This window comes from Arachis ipaensis, chromosome B9 (genome assembly GCF_059453495.1).
Source record: "Arachis ipaensis isolate K30076 ecotype BB chromosome B9, ASM5945349v1, whole genome shotgun sequence".
In the NCBI taxonomy this organism is placed as follows: Eukaryota; Viridiplantae; Streptophyta; class Magnoliopsida; order Fabales; family Fabaceae; genus Arachis; species Arachis ipaensis.
The window spans coordinates 31,837,087-31,858,875 of NC_142444.1; the positions used below are offsets into that span (position 1 = coordinate 31,837,087).

Consider the following 21,789-nt stretch of genomic DNA (forward strand, 5'->3'; position numbering starts at 1 on the left):
ATGGTGCCTATGGTGCAAGGGATTAGGAAGCATCCGGGATCTGGAAGCTTCTGAGGTAGCTTCTGCTGAACCAAAGTATTGAGTTCTTTGGAAAGCACTGAAGGTTCTTCCTCCAATGCCTTTCTACTAAACATCTTGGCATTCAGCTTCATGAGAGCTCCTAGGTACCGAGCAACTTGCTCTTCCCTAGTATCCTCATATTCATCAGAGGATGAATATTCATCAGAACTCATGCACTACAGGAGTGCATGCAAGGGAATCTCTATGGTCTCTATATGATCCGTGGCTTCCTTTAGTTCTTGGATAGGGATTTCTTGAGTGGGTATTGAGCACTCAGAGGGTGTGTCATTACTGGCATTCAACGCCAGCTCTTGTGGCTCTTTGGGCATTGAACGCCCATCATGCACCCTTCACTGGCGTTAAACGCCAGGTTCCTTACCAAGTTGGGCGTTGAACGCCAGGTTCCCTACCATTTTGGACGTTGAACACCCAGTGAGGACTTTCTCACTGGCGTTCAGCGCCAGGCTCTTGGCCAGTTTGGGCGTTGAACGCCCAGTGAGGTCTTCCTCACTGGCGTTCAATGCCTTCCTAGTCTCTCCAGATTCGGCCTCAGCCTCAGTGGTGATGGCCTTGCACTCTTCTCTTGGGTTAAAATCAGTGTTACTAGGAAGAGTGTCAGGAGGAGTCTCAGGGATTCTCTTGCTCAGTTGACCAACTTGTATCTCTAAATTTCTAATAGAGGATCTTGTCTAAGTTATAAAACTATGAGTGGTCTTAGAGAGGCTCGAGACTAGAATGGCTAAGTCAAAAAGGCTCTGCTTAGGAGTCTCCATATTCCCTTGAGAAGATGGGAATGGTGGTCTATTGTTGAACCTATTATGGGTTCTTCCACCTTGATTGTTATTGAAACCTTGCTGAGGATTTTGTTGATCCTTCCATGAGAGGTTAGGATGATTCCTCCATAAAGGGTTGTAGGTATTTCCATAGGGTTTTCCCATGTAATTCACCTCCTCTATGGTGGGTTGATCAAAATCATAAGCTTCTCCTTCAGAGAAAGCTTCCTGAGTGCTGCCAGCTGTAGCTTGCATTCCAGTCAAATGCTGAGAGATCATATTGACCTACTGGGTTAAGATCTTGTTCTGAGCCAAAATGGCATTCAGAGTGTCAACTTCAAGAACTCCTTTCTTCTGAGAGACCCCATTGTTCATAGGATTTCTCTCAAAGGTGCACTGATAGTGAAAGAATTGTCGTGTCGATTTAGAATTTCTCTTATAGAAATAAGAACTTCGTTGTAAGCATAGCTCCAAACCAACAAACAATTCTCACATGCAAAAGTATTGGTTGTCACAAGTAACAAATCCCAAATAAAAATTAACCGAAGTATTTAAACTCTGGATCGTCTCACAAGGAATTACAATGAAGTGCTCAATTATTAGCTATGAAGAACAAGAGGGGTTTGATTTATAATTGGCAAGGAAATATAAGAGCAAGAAAGTAAACAACAAGAACTAATAAAATAAAGAAAAGAACTCTTGGCTAGACATAGGTAATTTGAGATCACCATCCTTGTCTACAAACCATACATTGATAATTATGAGGGGCCAACCTATTAAGTCTACCTCCAAAAGCTTTAAGTACATAATATCTACTCCTAAGCTTGAAGTACGTCAAATAGGCTTGATCACATCAACCCATAAGTCCCAACCTATCTACTAATTAGATTAGTAGTGGGTTAGTGTCAATGGGTATCAAATTGATCACCAAGGATTCTCAAATTACCAATTTAATGAGACCTAATGACTCAACATCACTCAATTCCCTTAGCCTAGGCCAAGAGTAAAAAAACTACTAAAAAACTAGTGTAAAAATTTTATCAAACACCTAGAGTGCAAGAAAAGTAAACATCACAAAATGCAAGAATTAGTGAAACCCATAACTAACATAAGCAAGAAATCAATTATAGCAACTAAGATCAACATAAAAGAAATATGAAAACATAAAATTGCATTAAAAGAAAAGTAGATCCAACTAGAGTGCATGAACATAAAACAACAAAATAATGAAATTAACAACAAGAACTAGAGGAATAAAGATGTAACAACAAGAAATTAAAAGGAAAAACTAGATCAAAACAAGAATTAAAAGTTGAACCTAAGAAAATTAAACCTAAACTATCCTAAATTCTAGAGAGAAGGGAGAGCTTCTCTCTCTAGAATTCTACCCTAAAACATGATGAAAACTCTAACTATGACTACTTGGTTTATTTCCCCTTCAATCCTTAGGTTCAATAACATCAGAAATGAGTTGGATTGGGCCCAAATTGCTTCAGAAATCGCTGGCCACGAGTTGCCCAAAGTGGTCCACACTGGTCCTGCGATGTTAGCTTTCCAACGCAACTAGAACCGCCTCATTTGGACCTCTGTAGCTCAAGTTATGATCGATTTAGTACGAAGAGGCCAGGATTGACAGCTTAGCGATTCCTTCATTTCTTCATGAGTTCTCCCACTTTGCATGCTTTTCCTTCATTCCTTCAATCCAATCTTTGCCTTCTAAACTTGAAATCACTTAACAAACATATCAAGGCATCGAATAAAATTAAAGTGAATTAAATTTAGCTATTTTAAGGCCTAAAAAGCATGTTTTCACACTTAAGCACAAATTAAGGGAGAATTACAAAACCATGCTATTTCATTGATTAAATGTGAGAAAAGTTGATAAAATCTCCCAAATTAAGCATAAGATAAACCACAAAATTGGGGTTTATCAAACCTCCCCACACTTAAACCAAGCATGTCCTCATGCTAAGAATAAAGAAAGACAAGAAAAAGGTTATGAACATTTATTCAATGCAAATAAACTATAGGCACCTATCTATATGCATGCAACTAAATGCAAAGTAATTCTACCTACTTGGTTAAAAATGAATCAATCTCCAAGACATATATAAATAAGTAGGGCAAAGATAGTATGATGATTCATGAATCCCACCAATTCAAATATCAAAATGAAGTTCAAATAGACTTGCAAGAAGAAAGCTCATGAAAGCCGGGAACAAGGAATTGAGCATCGAACCCTCACCGGAAGTGTATCCGCTCTAGTCGCTCTAGTGTATAGGGTTGATCACTCAATTCTCCTCTAATCATGCTTTCTATGATTTGTTTTTCATCTAACAATTAATAATTATTCAATGCATGCATACATTCATCATGAGGACTTATTCATAGGTTGTAATGGGGCTAGGGTAAAGGTAAGGATATATATGGTCAAGTGAGCTTGAAATTTGAATATTTGATTAACCTAAGATCTCACCAAACACATATAACAACCTATATAATTCTAATACAATACCTAGCTACCCATGATTCCCACTTTTTTTCACATACTCATGCATTCTCTTCAATTCCCATTCCATATGCATTGTTATTATTACTTTACTTTGGAGAATTTTTATCCCCTTTTTATTGCATATTTTTTTCTATATATTTTTGTTTCTTTTATTTTTCTATTTATTTTTTTATATATTTTTTTTCACATTTTTTTTTCACAACAAAGTACATACAAATGTACCAATGCATATGGATTTACATATTTAGTGCATAAGCATGTACCCAATCCCATGATTTTCAACAAAAATACAAAATACACTTTTACCTCAACCAATGTCCCAAGTTTCCCATACCCAAATGATACACACCCTCACTAGCCTAAGCTAATCAAAGATCCAAATGAAGGACATTATTGTTTTTCACTTAGGGTAGTGATGTGCTAATATTAAGAACAAAAGGGATTAAATAGGCTCACAATTGGCTAACAATGGTTGATGAAAGGTAGGCTATTTGGGTAAGTGAACTAAATAAAATAATGGCCTCAATCATATAAATGCATGTATACGTGGAATAATGGACATAAAGAATCAAACAAATCAAAGATTACAATCATAGAGAGAGAATAATACACACAAGAATGAAAATAAGTGGTTATAAGATGTAACCACACAATTAGGCTCAAAACTCACATGCTTGTGTTCTTAGCTCAAAAACAATGTTCCAAAATAAATTCTTCAAGCAAGTTCACACAAATTTTTTTTTTTCAAATTGGTAGGGTGCCCTAAAACAATTTTTCTTGGAAAAGAAATTATCACCCTAACCGAGTAGTCTTAACATAAAAGAAAAGTGGTAAAAATATGTACAAATTCTAACTAACATGCACCCTAACATGCAATGCAACAACTAACTACAAAGAAAATTAAGAATTGGTGTTGAAAAATAAAATTGTTACCCATGGAGATCGGTCGGACGACCTTCCCACACTTGAAGATTGCACCGTCCTCGGTGCATGCAAAGAAGAGCAAGGTGGACAGGTTGCTACAATTGATGAGCTCCTTCAAAAGGTTGTGTGGGTGAACTTTTTTGTTTCCCCATTAGAAGCTTTTCTATTCCTTTCCTTCTTGGTGGCCAACCTAAAAGGAAAGAGAAAGAAGGATAATTAAGCCTACAACAAAGATAGCAAAGCAAGTAGAACATAGGCGGGGGCTAATACCAAATAAGAGTAAGGTTCTCACTACATGTTAGCTGCGCATGTAACTGAGAGAGCAATATAGGCAAAGGGTATATCAACTAATACTTGATGCAAGAGTAAAGTCAAAGCATAAGTGAATAACATGAAGAGCATGTTGAGCATCAAGTTCGAACAAGAAAGAGTGGGTCATGAAAGACATGTAAGCTCATATCAATGCGCAAAGGATACAAGGATCATCAAAGGTTAAGCATTGAATTAGAAATTTTATTACCCATCAATATCAAACAAGTCTAGAAGCACCAAGATTAACTAAGAAATTCTCAACAATTGAGTAAGAGCATTCAACACCACTATTAAAATAAGAAACTTTAGAAAAGAAAATAAGAACAAGCTATAAAAAAACAAAATTTAAAAGTAATGAATAAAAGTATGCAAATGCAATAAACAAAAGAAAATGAAAGATAAAAAAATAAAATTGATAAAAAAATAGAATTTTGAAAGGAGAGGAAGAAAGTAAGAAAGGAAGATGAGAAAAGAAGAAAGGTATAAAGAAAGAAGAAGGAGAGAAGAAAGAAGAAAAAAAGAAGAAGAAGAAGGGGGGGGGGGGGGGAACAGGGTGCAGAAGCGACGCGTAAGCGTCCCCCACGCATACGCGTGGAACGCAGAAAGTCCATGTGACGCGTAAGCGTCGTCCACACGTACGCGTGGATCTAGTTTGTTCGAAACGCACAGCGTACGCGCGATGTTCGTGCAACTCCCGAGTTTTTTATATTGGGAGTCCCAATATGGCATACGACGCGTACGCGTCGGCCACGCTTACGCGTGGCGCGCCATTTTTTTTTGTGAACAGAAATAGGGCACTCTCCTAATCTACAAGCATTCTAAAATAATCAAAATTCAAATTTAACAACAAATCTTTTTGGTTTTTGGAAAAATTTCAAATACAAAGCAAACAAAAGTTACACTTCAAGTAAAACACTACTCAACAACAACTACTCTACAACTTAAGGCACAAATCTAATCAAACAAGCTAAGAACTAAAATACTAAAACAAGAGTATGCAAAGAAGAAAAATACCTAACAATGGCAACTCAATTCATTCATTGATTATATATACAAGAGAATGGAAAGAGTTTACCATGGTGGGGTGTCTCCCACCTAGCACTTTTAGTTTAAGTCCTTAAGTTAGACATTTGGTGGGGTCCTTACTATGGTGGCTTATGCTTGAATTCATCCTTGAATTTCCACCAATGTTTGTATCTCCAATGTCCACCGGGATCCCAAATTAGGCGTATAAAGCCTTCAAGTAAGCTTAAGTAAATGACAAGGCTCCAAGAGTTTTGATTGTTGAAATGAATTTCGGGGTCCCAAACCTTGTTCTTGCACCCATCTTCTTGTTGACTACCATAGTTGAATCTGGGTAACAAGGCTTGTGAATTCTCAATTAAGTATCCAAACATTCTCCTAGACCCTTGCAATTTGGTTCTACACCAACCATTACTATTCAACTTTGATCATGCAACCATCATGAACTTTGAGTGATGTTTCCAACCACTAGACAACTCTCTCTTACTCTTAACTCCACAAAGAGCTCTAAGTTGACCATCATTTTCAATCAAACCATATTCAAGTGAGAAGGTAAAGCTTAGGGATAAGAATTTTACCCACTTGAATGTTGTGTAGGATGGTGACTTAGGAAGGGGTGGTCCCAATGATCTTGCAAGCTCCACTCTCTTATGCTCTTCCTTGACTATCTCCACCTCTTTACAACTTTTCTCAACTTCAACCTCTTCCTCTTGGTGGCTCTCTTCCAATTCAATCTCTTCTTCATTGCTCACCAAGGGCATAAGAGGTTGTGCATCTTCTTCTTTGACCTCAATTTCAAGCCCAATGGGAGAGGATTCAATTGTAGATAGGAACTCCTCAATGATTGAATCCAACTCTTGATCAACCTCTTCAAAATCTTCAACCATGATATGCATTGGAGGTTGTACACCCTCCTCAATATCAATATCAAGCTTCTTGGAAGAGGACTCTCTAATTCTACGCTCCCATGGACTTCCAACATCTCCTAGGTCTTCAACCACTTCTTCCGGCTCAATTGTCCCAACTTCCTCCCCTTGTTGCAAATCATGCTTTAGTTCCTCTTCTTCACCATAAAGCTCCAAACTCACTTCCTCACTATGCTCCTTGATTTCTTCTCCACATTCAACAATGGAAGTGCCTTGATCGCGCGAGCTTAGGTAGGATGAGTACAAGTTGCTAACGGCTTCCGCCACGATAGCAATCTTGGCTTCTATCTCCTTGAACTCCTTTTGCGTCTCTTCTTGCCTTTGGAGGTAAGAGCTCATATATCCTTGGAGAGGATCATACATTGGAGGTGGTGGGGGAAAAGAGGGTTCATTATTTGGGGGAGAGGATTCATAATTGGAAGTTGGTTCATCTTGGTAAGGGTATGGAGGTGGTGTATATTGAGGTGGTTCTTGAGAGTAATTGTGTTGGAATGGTGGTGGTTGCATGTATGGTTTATATGGCTCATAAGGTGGTTAGTGTGGTGGATAAGGATTAGGGTCATATGGAGGTGGTTGGTGGTAGGGGGCTTGTGAGTATAATGGTTCAAAATTATGTTGAGAAGGTGGTTCATAGACATATGGTGGCGGTTGTTGACAATCATAATAAGGGTCACCACATCCATTAGATTGATATGCATTAGGAGTGGAATTATACCTATAAGATACCGGAGGAGGTTGTTGCCAAGAAGGGTGATCATTCCTTTGAGGCTCCCTCCACCTATGATTGTTCCATCCTTGATGCATGTTATCATTGTAGCTCCCATTTCCTACAACATAATTTGAGCCAAACTCATGGCCAAAGGGGTGAGAATTCATAATAGCAAATAAAAACAAAAGCTAACAAAAATAAGCAACAAAGTCCTAAAGCTAATAAAAACTAACAAATAAACAAAAGGCAAACATATTCAATTCACACTAGCCAATAATATAACACCATTGCAACTCCCCGGCAACAGCGCTATTTTGATAGTGAAAGAATTGTCGTGTCGGTTTAGAATTTCTCTTATAGAAATAAGAACTTCGTTGTAAACATAGCTCCAAACCAACAAACAATTCTCACATGCAAAAATATTAGTTGTCACAAGTAACAAACCCCAAATAAGAATTAACCGAAGTATTTAAACTTCGGGTCGTCTCACAAGGAATTGCAATGAAGTGCTTAATTATTGGCTATGAAGAACAAGAGGGGTTTGATTTATAATTGGCAAGGAAATATAAAAGCAAGAAAGTAAACAACAAGAACTAATAAAATAAAGGAAAGAACTCTTGGCTAGACATAGGTAATTTGAGATCACCATCCTTATCTATAAACCATACATTGATAATTATGAGGGGCCAACCTATTAAGTCTACCTCCAAAAGCTTTAAGTACGTAATATCTACTCCTAAGCTTGAAGTACGTCAAATAGGCTTGATCACATCAACCCATAAGTCCCAACCTATCTACTAATTAGATTAGTAGTGGGTTAGTGTCAATGGGTATCAATTTGATCACCAAGGGTTCTCAAATCACCAATTCAATGAGACCCAATGACTCAAGACCACTCAATTCCCTTAGCCTAGGCCAAGAGTAAAGAAAACTACTCAAAAACTAGTGTAAATATTTTATCAAACACCTAGAGTGCAAGAAATGTAAACATCACAAAATGCAAGAATTAGTGAAACCCATAACTAACATAAGCAAGAAATCAATAATAGCAACTAAGATCAACATAAAAGAAATATGAAAACATAAAATTGCATTAAAAGAAAGGTAGATCCAACAAGAGTGCATGAACATAAAATAACAAAATAAGGAAATTAACAACAAGAACTAGAGGAATAAAGATGTTACAACAAGAAATTAAAAGGGAAAACTAGATCAAAACAAGAATTAAAAGTTGAATCTAAGAAAATTAAACCTAAACTACCCTAAATTCTAGAGAGAAGTGAGAGCTTCTCTCTCTAGAATTCTACCCTAAAATATGATGAAAACTCTAACTATAACTACTTGGTTCATTCCCCCCTTCAATCCTTGGGTTCAATAGCATCAGAAATGAGTTAGATTGGGCCCAAATTGCTTCAGAAATCCATGGCCACGAGTTGCCCAAAGTGGTCCACGCTGGTCTTGCGACGCGTGTGCGTGGAGGACGCGTGCGCGGTGCCTAACTTCAGGGCAAATATGGAAAATTTTATATCCTTTTGAAGCCCCGGATGTTAGCTTTCCAACGCAACTAGAACAGCCTCATTTGGACCTCTGTAACTCAAGTTATGATCGATTTAGTACGAAGAGGTCAAGATTGACAGCTTAGCAATTCCTTCATTTCTTCATGAGTTCTCCCACTTCGCATGTTTTTCCTTCATTCTTTCAATCCAATCTTTGCCTTCTAAACTTGAAATCACTTAACAAACATATCAAGGCATCGAATGGAATTAAAGTGAATTAAATTTAGCTATTTTAAGGCCTAAAAAGCATGTTTTCACACTTAAGCACAAATTAAGGGAGAATTACAAAACCATGCTATTTCATTGATTAAATGTGAGAAAAGTTGATAAAATTTCCCAAATTAGGTACAAGATAAACCACAAAATTGGGGTTTATCATGCACATGAATTGGTTGTTTGCAACCATCTCAATGAGTTCTCTTGCTTCTGTAGGCGTTTTCTTCAAGTGGAGTGATCCACCTGCAGAGCTGTCCAATGATATTTTAGACATCTCAGACAGACCATCATAGAAAATTCCTAGGATAGACCATTCTGAGAGCATGTCAGGAGGACACCTCCTGATCAGTTGCTTGTATCTTTCCCATGCTTCATAGAGGGATTCACCTTCTTTTTATCTGAAGGTTTGAACTTCCACTCTGATTTTGCTCATCCTTTGAGGAGGAAAGACCTTAGCCAAGAAAGCATTGACCAGCTTCTCCCAAGAGTCTAGGCTCTCTTTTGGTTGAGAATCCAACCATATTTTAGCTCTGTCTCTAACAGCAAAGGGAAAGAGCATAAGTCTGTAGACCTCAAGATCCACTCTATTGGTCTTAACAGTGTCACAGATTTGCAAGAATTTCGACAGAAATTGATGTGGATCTTCCACTGGAAGTCCATGGAACTTGCAATTCTGTTGCAGAAGAGAGACTAACTGAGGCTTAAGCTCAAAGTTGTTAGCTCTAATAGAAGGTATGTAGATACTTCTTCCATAGAAATTAGAGGTAGGTATGGTGTAGTCACCAAGAACCTTTCTTGCCTCTCATTCATTATTAGCATTGTCTGCCTTGTCTTCAGCTTCTTGTTCAAAATTTTCTGAGAGATTTCTTTCGGAGTATTGCACTTTGGCTTGTTGTAAGCTCCTCCTTAAAGTCCTATCAGGTTCAGGATCAAGATTAAAGAGAGGCTCTTTATCCCTGTTCCTGGTCATAAATAAGAAAAAAAAACAAGAAAGAAGGAGAATGGGAGCTCTATGTTCAAGAACAGAGGACTCCTTGTGAAATGTGATAAAGAAAGGAAAGAAGATGAAGATAGAAGAGGGAAGCAGAAGAATTCGAATAAGAGAAGTAAAAGAGAAACAAGAAATAAAATACTTTTGTTTTTATTTTATTTATTTATTAAATTTGAAAATAAAAGTTAATTAATTAAAAAGAATTAAAAATTAATTGATGAATTTTCAAAAATAGAAGAGAGAGATAGAAGAGAATTTTCGAAAATAGGAGAGAGAAGAATTAGTTAGGAGGTTTTGAAAAAGAAGAGAGAGAAAACAACTAACTAATTAAGAAAGATTAGAAAACAAGATAAGATAGAAGATTAGAAAAGATTTGAATTTAAAATTTGAAATTTGAAAATTAAATTTTAAATTTTTGAAATTAAAACAAGATAAGATAAAGATTTGAAAAAGATTTGATTTTTTTTGAAATGGTTTGATTTTGAAATTTAGATTTTGAATTTTGAAATTGAATTTTAAATTTTGAATTTGAAATAAGATAAGATAAGATTTTTGAATTTTTAAATAAAGATAAAAAGATAAGATAAGATTTTGAAAAAGATATGATTTTTTGAAAAGATTTGATTTTAAAAAGATTTGAATTTCGAAATTTAAAGCTAAGATAAGATAAGATAATGATTTTGAAATTAAAATTTGAAAAATTGATTGTAATTTTCGAAAATTGCAATAAAAGATATGAAAAGATATTTTTTTTATTTTTTAATTTAATGAAGAAAGAGAAAAACAATAAAAAGGCACCAAACTTAAAATTTTTAGATCTAAGAACACCTAGTCTGCGAAAATTAGAAGGAAAAAGCCAAAGGGACACCAAACTTAAAAATTTTAAGATCAAAACAAAAAGAAAAAACAAGAACACTTTGAAGATAAAGAAGAACACGAAGAACAAAACTCAAAGAATTCAAAGAAAACAAGAATATGCAAAAGACACCAAACTTAAAATTTTTGAAAACCAAAGACAAAACTTTCGAAAATTATAAAGAAAAGACACAAAATTCAAACAAAAGACACTATTTTTGAAAATTTTTAGAAAAGAGACTCAAAGAATTCGAAAATTCAACAAGAACACAAATAAAAGACTCAAACCAAAAATAAAGATTAAACAAAGAAAAGAAAAAAATTTTGAATTTTTTTTTATTTTACGAAAAAGAAGAAGAAAACAAAGACTCAAAAATTAAAGACAATACCTAATCTAAGCAACAAGATAATCCATCAGTTGTCCAAACTCGAACAATCCCCGGCAACGGCACCAAAAACTTGGTGGCACGAATTCCGACACTTCGTACAACTGAACCAGCAAGTGCACTGGGTTGTCCAAGTAATACCTGAGTGAGTCAGGGTCGATCCCACGAGGATTGTGGTTTGAAGCAAGCTATGGTTATCTTGTAGATCTTAGTCAAGTGAATAGAAGAAGTAGGTATGTTGTTTAAAGCGCATAAAATTGGAATAAGATGGGATTACAATGTTTGATTATAACCAGTGATAAGAAGATGGTTAAGGCTTGGAGATGCTTTGTTCTTCTGGATAACTTTGGTTTTACTGTCTTCTTCAACTGTGAATAATTTCTTCTATGGCAGGCTGTATGTGATCAATGCTGGAATGCTCCTCTAGATTTGAACCCCAGGGTTAGTGTGGATCCATTCTGATTGAGGGTGAAGCTCCTGCAGTTCATTCTCCTTAATGATCCTACTCAAAACGCCACAGATAAGGTTGAATTTTCCGGATCATAGAATACTGCGTGTTTGAGTTCTAGCCTCTACCACAAAGACTCTAATCTCCCCATACCTCGGCTGAACTGATGTTTCGAGAAGTCCCCAACGAAGTCGTGAATTAGCGGTTTAAGAGATGTATAATCAAGCTCGTGGTTCATCATTGTCCGATGAAAGATGCACTCTGAACCCATGTAGAATGAGATAACCTTGTTCCAGTTCAACGCATTCATAATGATGAAGAACGAAGATACATCTTAGAATCGAGAATCAAACACAGATTGAAGAGAAACAGTAATACTTTTATTGATCCATAAAACTCAGCGGAGCTCCTCCCCTCAACCTAGGAGGTTTAGAAACTCATACTGATAGAAAATACAATGTAAAATTCGAAATATGATGGGAGAGATCCTAAACAAGTGTGATCTTCTCCTTTTAATACTAAACTAATGACTAAGGATTACATAAAAAGGGTAAAACAGTCTTTTAGTGCTAAAATCCACTTTCGAGGCCCACTTTGTGAGTGTTTTGGATGAGCTTTGATGAGATCCACATGCTAGGAGGCCTCTAGGGCGTTGAATGTTGGCTAGGGGGTCCTTTATGGGCGTTGGACGCTGGTCTCTTCTCCTTTGGGCGCTGGACGCCAGAATAGGGTAGGAGGCTGGTGTTGGATGCCAGTTTTGGGCCTTCAATTCTGAAGCAAAGTATAAACTATTATATATTGTTGGAAAGCTCTGGATGTTAGCTTTGCATAGCCATTGAGAACGCTCTATTTGGATGTCTGTAGCTCCAGAAAAGCCCTTGCGAGTGCAAGAAGGTCAGATCCAGACAGCATCTGCAGCACTTTCTCTGCCTCTAAATCAGACTTTTGCTCCAACTCCTCAATTTCAACTAGAAAATACTTGAAATTGCACAAAAATACACAAGCTCAAAGTAGAATACAAAAATGTGAATTTTGCACTAAAACCTATGAAAATTAAATAAAACTTAAACAAAACATACTAAAAACTATATGAAAATGATGGCAAAAAGCGTATAAAATATCTGCTCATCAATAATGTAATACCCTACCACATAGAGCTTTACCCTACCGCATACACGAGACTGTAATTCACCCACTTTCGCGTACTCATGCACACATCCGCGTATGCGAGACGTCTGGGCAGAGCCCAAATCCGCGTCACGTGTGTGTTCGCGTACGCATGCCCTCAAAAGTGTGAACAGCTGTTAAGTTCCGCAGAAATCACTTTTGCACACCAAAATTTCAACGTGCATAACTTTTTCGTTAAAAATCATTTTTAGTTTGTTCGTCGAATGGCATAAACTTCATAGACCCAATTTTCATTTGAAACAAGTTTGACAAGATTTGAGGGTCCGAAAGTCGAGTTATGACTCGATGAAGTTTGGTCAAAAATCAAGTTTTTACCAAAATCACCAAACCTCTATTTTTACCAAAAACCTCACTCAATCCAAAGTTTCATACTTCAAAACAACATCAATTATGACCAAATCAACTCCATATTCATTCCATCTCTTTCAGAACATGCCAATACTCCTTTGTATCAATTTCATTCCAAACATTCCACTTTCCAAACAACATAACTCATATATGCACATATCAACATCACAAGTTCATAACAACTCAATATTTCACCAAAACTAGTAAGACTAACAAGTTCACAACATTCAACCTATCCTTCGGTCAACTAGCCTAAGTTTTCACGTTACATTATATATTATCTACGAGAAACCAAAACCATACATTGGCCGATTCCTCCCTAAACCCGAAACACCTCAATTATCACTTTTCTACAACTGTCCAAAGCTCCAAACATACACCAAATAGAAAATTCAGCCTCCAAGGTCCAAATTCAAGCTTCCAGTTCCATCAATTTATCTCCAAAACTCATAATTCAATCTATTTCTACAATATATCACTATAATCAACATCAAAGTTTACTAACTCAATAATACAGAGGGTTTGAGGGTTCTTACATTACCCATGCACCATTTGAACAGAACTCAATAATTTCATCAAGCTAATTTGACCTAAAACACCAAAACAAATCACAAATCTCAATACCCAAATGTCCAAGTTCCGAAATTGGGGAAAGAGAGACTGAGTATGAAATTGAGATTTTCTTACCAAATTGTTGGGATGGTTTTGTAGAACTCACTGCAGCGATCACATGGCCGCAAACGATGTGGCGATCAGAGCTCCGAATTGAAAGATAAGTGAAATTGAAATTGAAATTGAAGCAAGAATTTGGGGTTTTACTTGTGTTCTTTCCCCTCTCTACGGTTTTCAGCATAACATGTGATGAATGAGGGGTGAAAGAGCTGTGGTCATAAGTTATATGTCGGGCCTTTGGGCTCGGTCTAACCAGTTCAGTCTGTTAGTCTGGTTTTAGGCCAAAATTTTTGAAATTAGTGACAAAATTCCTATTTTTAATATTTTTACCTCTTTGGATTAAAAAAATTTACTTTTTTAATTTTTTTATTAATAATTAATTTATTAATTAATTATTCATTAATTATGTGAAATTTACACACAAAATTATTGTGCTCGTTTTAGATGCATCCCTTTTACTATCATAATATATTAATTTAATTTACTAACATAATAGTTAAACTCTATCCACAAGGGAATAAAATTAGTATTTATCCAATTGCAAAAATTAGTATTTACCCAATCGTATCTACTGCAACATATCTTAACTAATAGAATCAAATTGAAGTTGAGAAATTCTTTGGTGCTTATCAAAGTTGTACCTAATTTACTTAAAAGTAGAGAGAGAATAAAGTAGAACTTATATTTTTATATTTGAATTCTACGAGTGAAATACACTAGGTCCAATGTGAGTTGGATCACTTAGCCATGCTTCATAATTGGAAAAACGAGCACCATGAAAATATATATCACCACGCCAAAAATGGATGATGGAGAGTTGGCCAAAATAGGCACTAAATATTTTGTACCTTTCGTTCAATGAGAAAATGAATCAGATTCTACATGATCAAATTTGTGGGACTTAAGGAATGATGAAATGGAAGAACAAAAAATAAGTAAAATATAATAGAAGAGTTCTAATTTCAAACGAACAAATTCAAACTTTGATTAAAAATGATCTTTATGATTCTCGAAAATTAGGATGCCAACAAATTCAAACTTTGATTAAAAATGATCTTTATGATTCTTGAAAATTGGGATAGGGGCAAAAGGATTGATCAAGAAAGATTTCTTGTTCTTAGACAGCATAGAAAATACTTTAGTCTAATGGTCATCATTTTGCCTTGTAATGGGTGTATCCGAATTCAAAACTTGGGAGATGTCAAATAGTGAATAGAACACTTAATAGTGTGTGTATGAGTGTAGTGATGAGTGTGGATGTTGTCCAATCGGTCTCAAAGGGGAAAAAAAAACAAAAGGTTCAAAGTATAAAGTAACCATGCTAAAAGACCTATACCCCTCTATGAAATTTTCCATGCATGCATATCTGGGTTCCCCCCCCCCCCCCCCCCACACCCCAAAAACCACCAAAAAAGAAGGGCAAAGCAGTCTGTTCTGTGCTATTATGAACGCAAGAATCTCATTATTAGACCCCAGAAAAAATTAATTTAAAAATCAATAAAATGCTTTACAAAGATTTTATAATTATTTCTGAGCACCTAGCTAAAATAAAAAATAAGTGTCATGTACACACTGCTATTAATAGCAAGGCATGCTTGTTTGCATTTACAGAATTACAGGTTACAGCCATATCTATCTATTTTTGTTCATAGAAATCATCATCGAGACAATGACCCTGGTCCCTGTATTAAGTGGATGATAATAATAGCGCCAAGATATTTTTTTTTTGGGTTCTTGTCCACCACCAAACAGCCTTTGTACTAATGCAGCTAATGGAAGCAACTGCATAAAACAATGTTATTGGTTAGATTATATCAAAATATTATGATTTTAATTTCAAGGCAAAGTGATATAAAACTCTTTCATTCTAATATCCAATCAAGTGCAGCGAAGTATACAAAACCAAGTAACTTTCACACTAAAAGTATCAATTTTATCTAAGTGACAACACTTGATTAGATAAATAGTATTGCACCATTAGCAAAAGAATCAAAGCAACAGTTGCATTCATAGGCTCAGCATTTAATCCAATATTGTCTACATCAAACAGTTAATTGAACATTTTGAAGAATTAATATTTTTCTTTTATATGACAAATGTCACATGCCAAAGCAGGAAAGTAAACATAAACCAGATAAATAAGGCCAGTTTCCATGAGTACATGTCGAACCATGAAAGGATATAGCAAGTTATAGTCAAATATGGTATCAGACAATGAACTATTAATATCAGAAATGAGGATCATAAGAAGAAAGGCATTTTTGAAACATTTGTAATATAATAAGACATAGAAACCCTATTGAAAAATATGGTATTATAATGAACCATCTCTCCAAAAAACACGTGTTCGGTAAAATATATGAATGATTTTATATCTAAAACTCCTCTTTGTGCCAGAGTCTCTTTTGGGTTTGGCACATAGGCTCATCTTTGTGTTGAAATTTAGTATTTGTTTAGAAGAATGGTAACAATAAGGATTGAACTCTAGACTTTTTTGTGATAAAAACACCGAACAAACACTCTCCTAAGGCACAAAATAGTTTTATATCCAACACTAAAACAGAAACTATTTAGATATACTTACCTAAATATGATCAAAATTGAGGATCATAAGAAAAGAGTGTTTTTTGTTCATCTGTCGGATTCAACAACCATTTACAGAACATCCATGCGGCACCAACCACTGAGAGAAGGGACAGCATTGCCAAACACCCAAAATGAGATGGATCATTTGCAATTATTGCGACACCGAGCATTATAGACTCCGCTAAACTGGCAACAGCGACCTCCGTTGTCCCAATGAGATTTGCTTTCGATGAGGGGATCCCTGTTTGGATAATCTGTGCCCCTACAACATCGTATGACATGTGTCCTAACCGCGACAATATCTGCACCGCAAATAACGCCAGAATGAACAAATTTGAGCAAAGTGAATAAAGATTAAAAGTTTCTAAAAAAATAAATTACAAAATCTGGGGCCTTCAATTTTTTAGGCTTCTTTGGAACTGACTACTGTGAACATTCCATATTACATTTACCGAATGTTTTGGGACAGTAATTCTGTATAAGCAAATCGGATCCTCTATAGCTCTCAGATCTACTTCAGTTGTTATGGTTTAGGACATCCTAATTAATGAACACATAAATTGATGATAGTTGAGAAAAATAAAAAGTACAGTGTCTTACAATCATAGACAGGAAAACGAGAAGTGGGCTTTGATTCGACATTGATCTGGTCCAATATACGGCAACAGCAATGCTGAGAAGTAAAGCTTGAAACACCAAACCAACAGCTCCAGCCTAGGAAAGAGAAATTTTTTCAATAATTGCACATAAAAAACGTTATCATATTTTCCGGTCCATGTAATGAAGAAAAGGCTACGGAAGAAACCTTTAAAATGCCAAAATGCTTGACCAAAGTTGAAGACACGAATGTAGCTGTAACACCCATAAAAGCACACATGCTGCTGAATCCTCCAATGATAGATGGATGTAAACCTGTTCAACAATTTTAAATAATGGTATTGGATTTGGCGCAAGAATAAAAAGGAAATAATCCCCATCAGAGAAAAAACAATTAAAGGGATACAGAAAAGTGAAATAAATAAATAACATCTATGACTGGTTTAAATATGTAACAGAATGATTATGAGGTACAAACAAATGTAGAGACTAGGACCATAAACCTCAAGTTATCACATCGAATTTACTCCATTTTGCCTTCTGTCTTTTTGACTGTTTTTACAGCATTCAGTTTAACAATCACATATTCCAAGTGAGAAATAGTTATTAAAAAGAGCACGGATGTTAAACCTAGTCCAATGTATTTGATTTGTATGAATCGAATCACAATTTGTGCAATTCCTATTGAAATGTCATAGATTATGAAGGAACTAACAATTTTATTAGAACACTGTACATGTATATATAACACTGTAAATGTATACTCTACTGATACAAACAATCTATTAGAACTTAAAAGAAATTTCCCAAAAATTGAGGAATAAATGAATCAATCATGCAGGGAATTTCACATACCACGCTGCGTTAAAAATGCTGTCATCAAACTTCCCGGTGTAAGAACAACATTGAAATAGAGGAGCACCCAGGCAAGACTAGCGGGAAGAACTGGCTGACCCAGATACTCCTTCCAGCCATGCTTGATGGCTTTAAGACCTTTAACAACTGTTACACCATCCAATTAAAGAAATTATATTTAAAATACAGGCACAAGATGATCATCTTCAGTAAGATCAGTAAAAATGGTACCTATATTTTCAGCATCTGGTGCAAAATCTTCATTGAATGTTCTGCAGCAGGTTTGTGAAGGTCTAGGCCTTTCAAGAACACCAGTAGAAAGCTTGTTTGCCAAACAAGTGAAAATAATCTGCGAATTTAAAATAGAGAATGAAATGAATTTTCCTTTCAATTAATGGAAGTAATGGAACATGAAGAAAGGAAGAGAAATTACTGTAACAGGCAGTAACCCCATCATTAAGCCAGCAGCAAATTTCAGGCAGGTAACAGGATGATATTTGGAAAGCAGGATTCCAAACAGTGACGCACCAAGAATCTGTAAATGAACATTTTATGAGTTTGACTCAAACACACAGATCTCCATTCCAAAATATCAGTCATTTTGGAAATATATTACTTTCATAAATTCAATGCATTTTGATACAAATTGCATCCAGATACATTGAATTGTTAATATACCAAATATTCACTGACACATATATTTCGGAACGGAGAAAGTAATTATAGAGGTCATTTTTTCCTACATATGCTATTCAACTGGGAAAAGGATATTATTCTCTTTAATACAAATAAAAAAAAACAAAAGCAAATACCTCACAGAGGAGATCGATTCGATTTAGTATAGCATTTGCCTGAGCAAGTGCAATCGGCCTATTCATTCCGGCCAGCTATAGAAAACACCGCCAAGGATCAGAAAAATATTTATTTTAAAACAAAATTTTCAAATAAATCAAACAGGATAAGATCCGAAAGACAATACCATCACAACCCAGTCACGCTCATTTGCTACCCCCAAAGCTACACCACATAGCCTCTCAATAGCCCCGGCTGCAACCAATATAACAAACCACGGATGCAGAAGCAGGGTAGACACTGAAGTAGGACGCACAGAATGGGCATGAATAATCATTGATGCAGATAGCAACTGAGCTACAGCCTGAAAATACAGGGAGCAATCCATTTTAGGAAAAACAGAGATGTATCCTCGCTGACATTGAGTACGTATCGAAAAACTCACCTGAATAATAGTTAAGGAATTGTATGAAGGCACTCTTGGAAGATGGTCCATAACTTTGCCAACCAAGGGGCCTCCAACAATTATAGCCACTTTAGTGAAGAAACTCATTACAGCAACAGGCAAAAGACTTGGATGAATCAAGGCAATGGCGGAGGGCCAAGCAAAGTTCCAAAGCTGCTCAACTAAATTTGCAACTATGCAGCTAGCATAAAAAGCTGAAATATATAACACTCAAATTAGATAAGAAAATTAAACTTGGCCATAAAAGACAATAGCATCATTGATTTCACTGCCATCAAACAATTTGATATTATTGATATACACAATAACACTGCTAAACTGGATTCATCTCAGCCAGAAGGAGGTGGCTTTCTTTTAAAGGGATTATGACATCAATCTAATGAAAGCTTGAGATTGGGGAGGTAAAAACAAATAAACAAAAGAGTGACGCAGCAAGCTACCCTAAGGTATGATTGTCCCATTAAAGATACGTATGAAATCAAATACCAGTAATGCCAGAACAAAAAGAACCACCTAGTGCAACTGACAGCACCTTTTAAATGCCAAGAGAAGATTAGGTGTTTTGATTCAAGCTAGCACTTTATCCAAGAAAAAGAGACTATATTGCCACAAGCAGAACAGAGTAGGTTGTACAATAAAGAGCATTCCATTTGTCTAAAAAGTGAAAACTTCAGTCAATTGACCTTCGACCCGACTTGACACTAGAACTATGACGAGTCAACATTCTCAATAACAACAATGCCAAAGGTGAACTTTGGCAAGTTTGAAGAGCAACCCACCATGTAACCCGGCAGGATGAGCTGGAGTAGCTGCAAGGGCATGTTGCTCCTCTTTGGACAAAACCTGCATAATGCCACCATAAAAATATGAGAAATGGTAAGACCACGCAAAACATCATTTAAAATGGTGAAAAAATAAACCTACAGGCAATGCTGTCAGTAGGGTATCTACAAATGTGTCTTCATTGAGTAGGTTCAAAGACTCAGCCTCAAGAATATCAGGGTTGAGCTTAACGATTGGCACCGGACACTCAGGTTTAACCATTGGAGAAGAACAAGAACACCCTTCCTCACCATCCTCATCTGTGGCAACATGGTCCAAATGTACACTAATATCTGTGATTGAACATTTGGGACTAATACATGCAAATCTGTAACCAAAGCCAAAAAGGGTATAGAGAAATACACAATAAATAATCATAACTTAAACCCCATTAAGCGAAAAAAGAGGAAAAAAATTAGTGAACTCAGCCTTATCCTATTAGATAAAATAGGAACATAAAAAAATGCAGTTTCTAAGCATTCAATAGCATCAAGTTTAGCCTTATTCGATAAAGTTGACCACATTCTACCAATAAATAAGTTAATAAATAAAATCTAATACATCAATTAAACGACGCATACCACAAATCATCAGAAAAACCAACTACATAAATCAGACGATGCAATCGCATCTATATTTCATATTACAATTCACAAATGATGCTATAGTATCTAATCTAATCTAATGTATCATGTTTTGCCTTATCCCAATAGATAAATCAACTACATGAATCAAATGACAATGTATACACATAATCATAGACTATCATTTAAAAAATTAAATCATGATTACATCTACAAATTGAAGAAACACAAGAATCTGACCTGTGAGGAGCATAAGGGCAAATGGTGGTGTTGTTCAACCATCTACTAGAAGGGAAGCGATGGCGTATTCTAGAGGAAGCGTATGGCGAAGAAGACGAACGAAAAGGAGCATGAAGAATGGAAGCTTTGGAGAAATGGAGAGAGAAGGTGGCCGTAGCAATAGCCATAGCTGAAGCTGTTGTTGCTCCTTCTTGTAAAACCTCAAGCTCCCAAACTTAAAGAATAAGAACCAATTGGGATTTTCCCAACTCATACAGTCCCAAAAATAAAACCTAATTCGTACGTATCTCCCTTTGAATTCACTTCCCTGTTTGGTTCTTCAATCCGAAGAATACAGAATCACTCTCTATTCAGTGTTCAGCTTCTTCATTCAATTCACCGTCGATTCCGAAAAAAGAGTTGGTGGCGGTGGTTGAGAATTGAGATGGTAAGAGGAAAGAAGAAAAGAGAGAACCTTATCTTAGTTTTGGATTACGGGAATGTGTTTGCGGCTTGCACTCTCAGAAGCTGCGTTTTTTCAAGTGTGGGCGGAGAGTGCAAACTACAACTTCCTTTTGTGGCCATTTTTTTCTCTTTTCTTTCGTGAATCAGCATTCAGCAGAACAGGGCCTTCTCATGCCGCCACGTGTCAGTATCGTCCTATCATTTTACACCAACTTGGAAAGTCGTAATCTGCATCACTCTTCCCTGACTTAGTTTCTCTCCTGTGTTTGGTTCTGGATTATGAATGAACAAAGAACATTCAAATTAGTCTAATATTTTAATAAATTTTTATTTTCTTAAAATTAGTTTTATTAGACAGATTAATGTTTTAATTGATTTTAATTAAATGTTTAATATAATATATATAAGATATATAAATTTTATTATCAAATAATTAAATTTCAAATTTAATTAAACTATCAAAAATCAGCACATTAACCTTTTTAAACTAATATTTTGAGAGCA

General features: G+C 35.9%; 1 protein-coding gene and 1 non-coding gene across 2 annotated transcripts; one reads left to right on the forward strand and one right to left on the reverse strand.

Annotated features, from left to right (window-relative positions):
* Positions 1-9,329: 9,329 nt before the first annotated feature.
* LOC148544198 (small nucleolar RNA R71) lies at positions 9,330-9,438 on the forward strand. The gene has a single exon (XR_015900822.1). It is a non-coding gene; the product is annotated as a small nucleolar RNA R71 (small nucleolar RNA).
* A 5,923-nt stretch (positions 9,439-15,361) lies between these two features.
* On the reverse strand, positions 15,362-21,566 carry IREG3 (iron-regulated protein 3). The gene is made up of 13 exons (XM_016320805.3): positions 20,842-21,566; positions 20,120-20,345; positions 19,975-20,038; positions 19,175-19,389; positions 18,917-19,093; positions 18,750-18,824; positions 18,371-18,472; positions 18,169-18,286; positions 17,938-18,084; positions 17,291-17,397; positions 17,086-17,199; positions 16,484-16,787; positions 15,362-15,681 (listed from the first exon to the last, which is right to left on the reverse strand). Exons 1-12 carry the CDS (start codon positions 21,006-21,008, stop codon positions 16,494-16,496), a joined length of 1,806 nt encoding a protein of 601 aa, XP_016176291.1. The 5' UTR covers positions 21,009-21,566; the 3' UTR covers positions 15,362-15,681; positions 16,484-16,493.
* Positions 21,567-21,789: the final 223 nt, after the last annotated feature.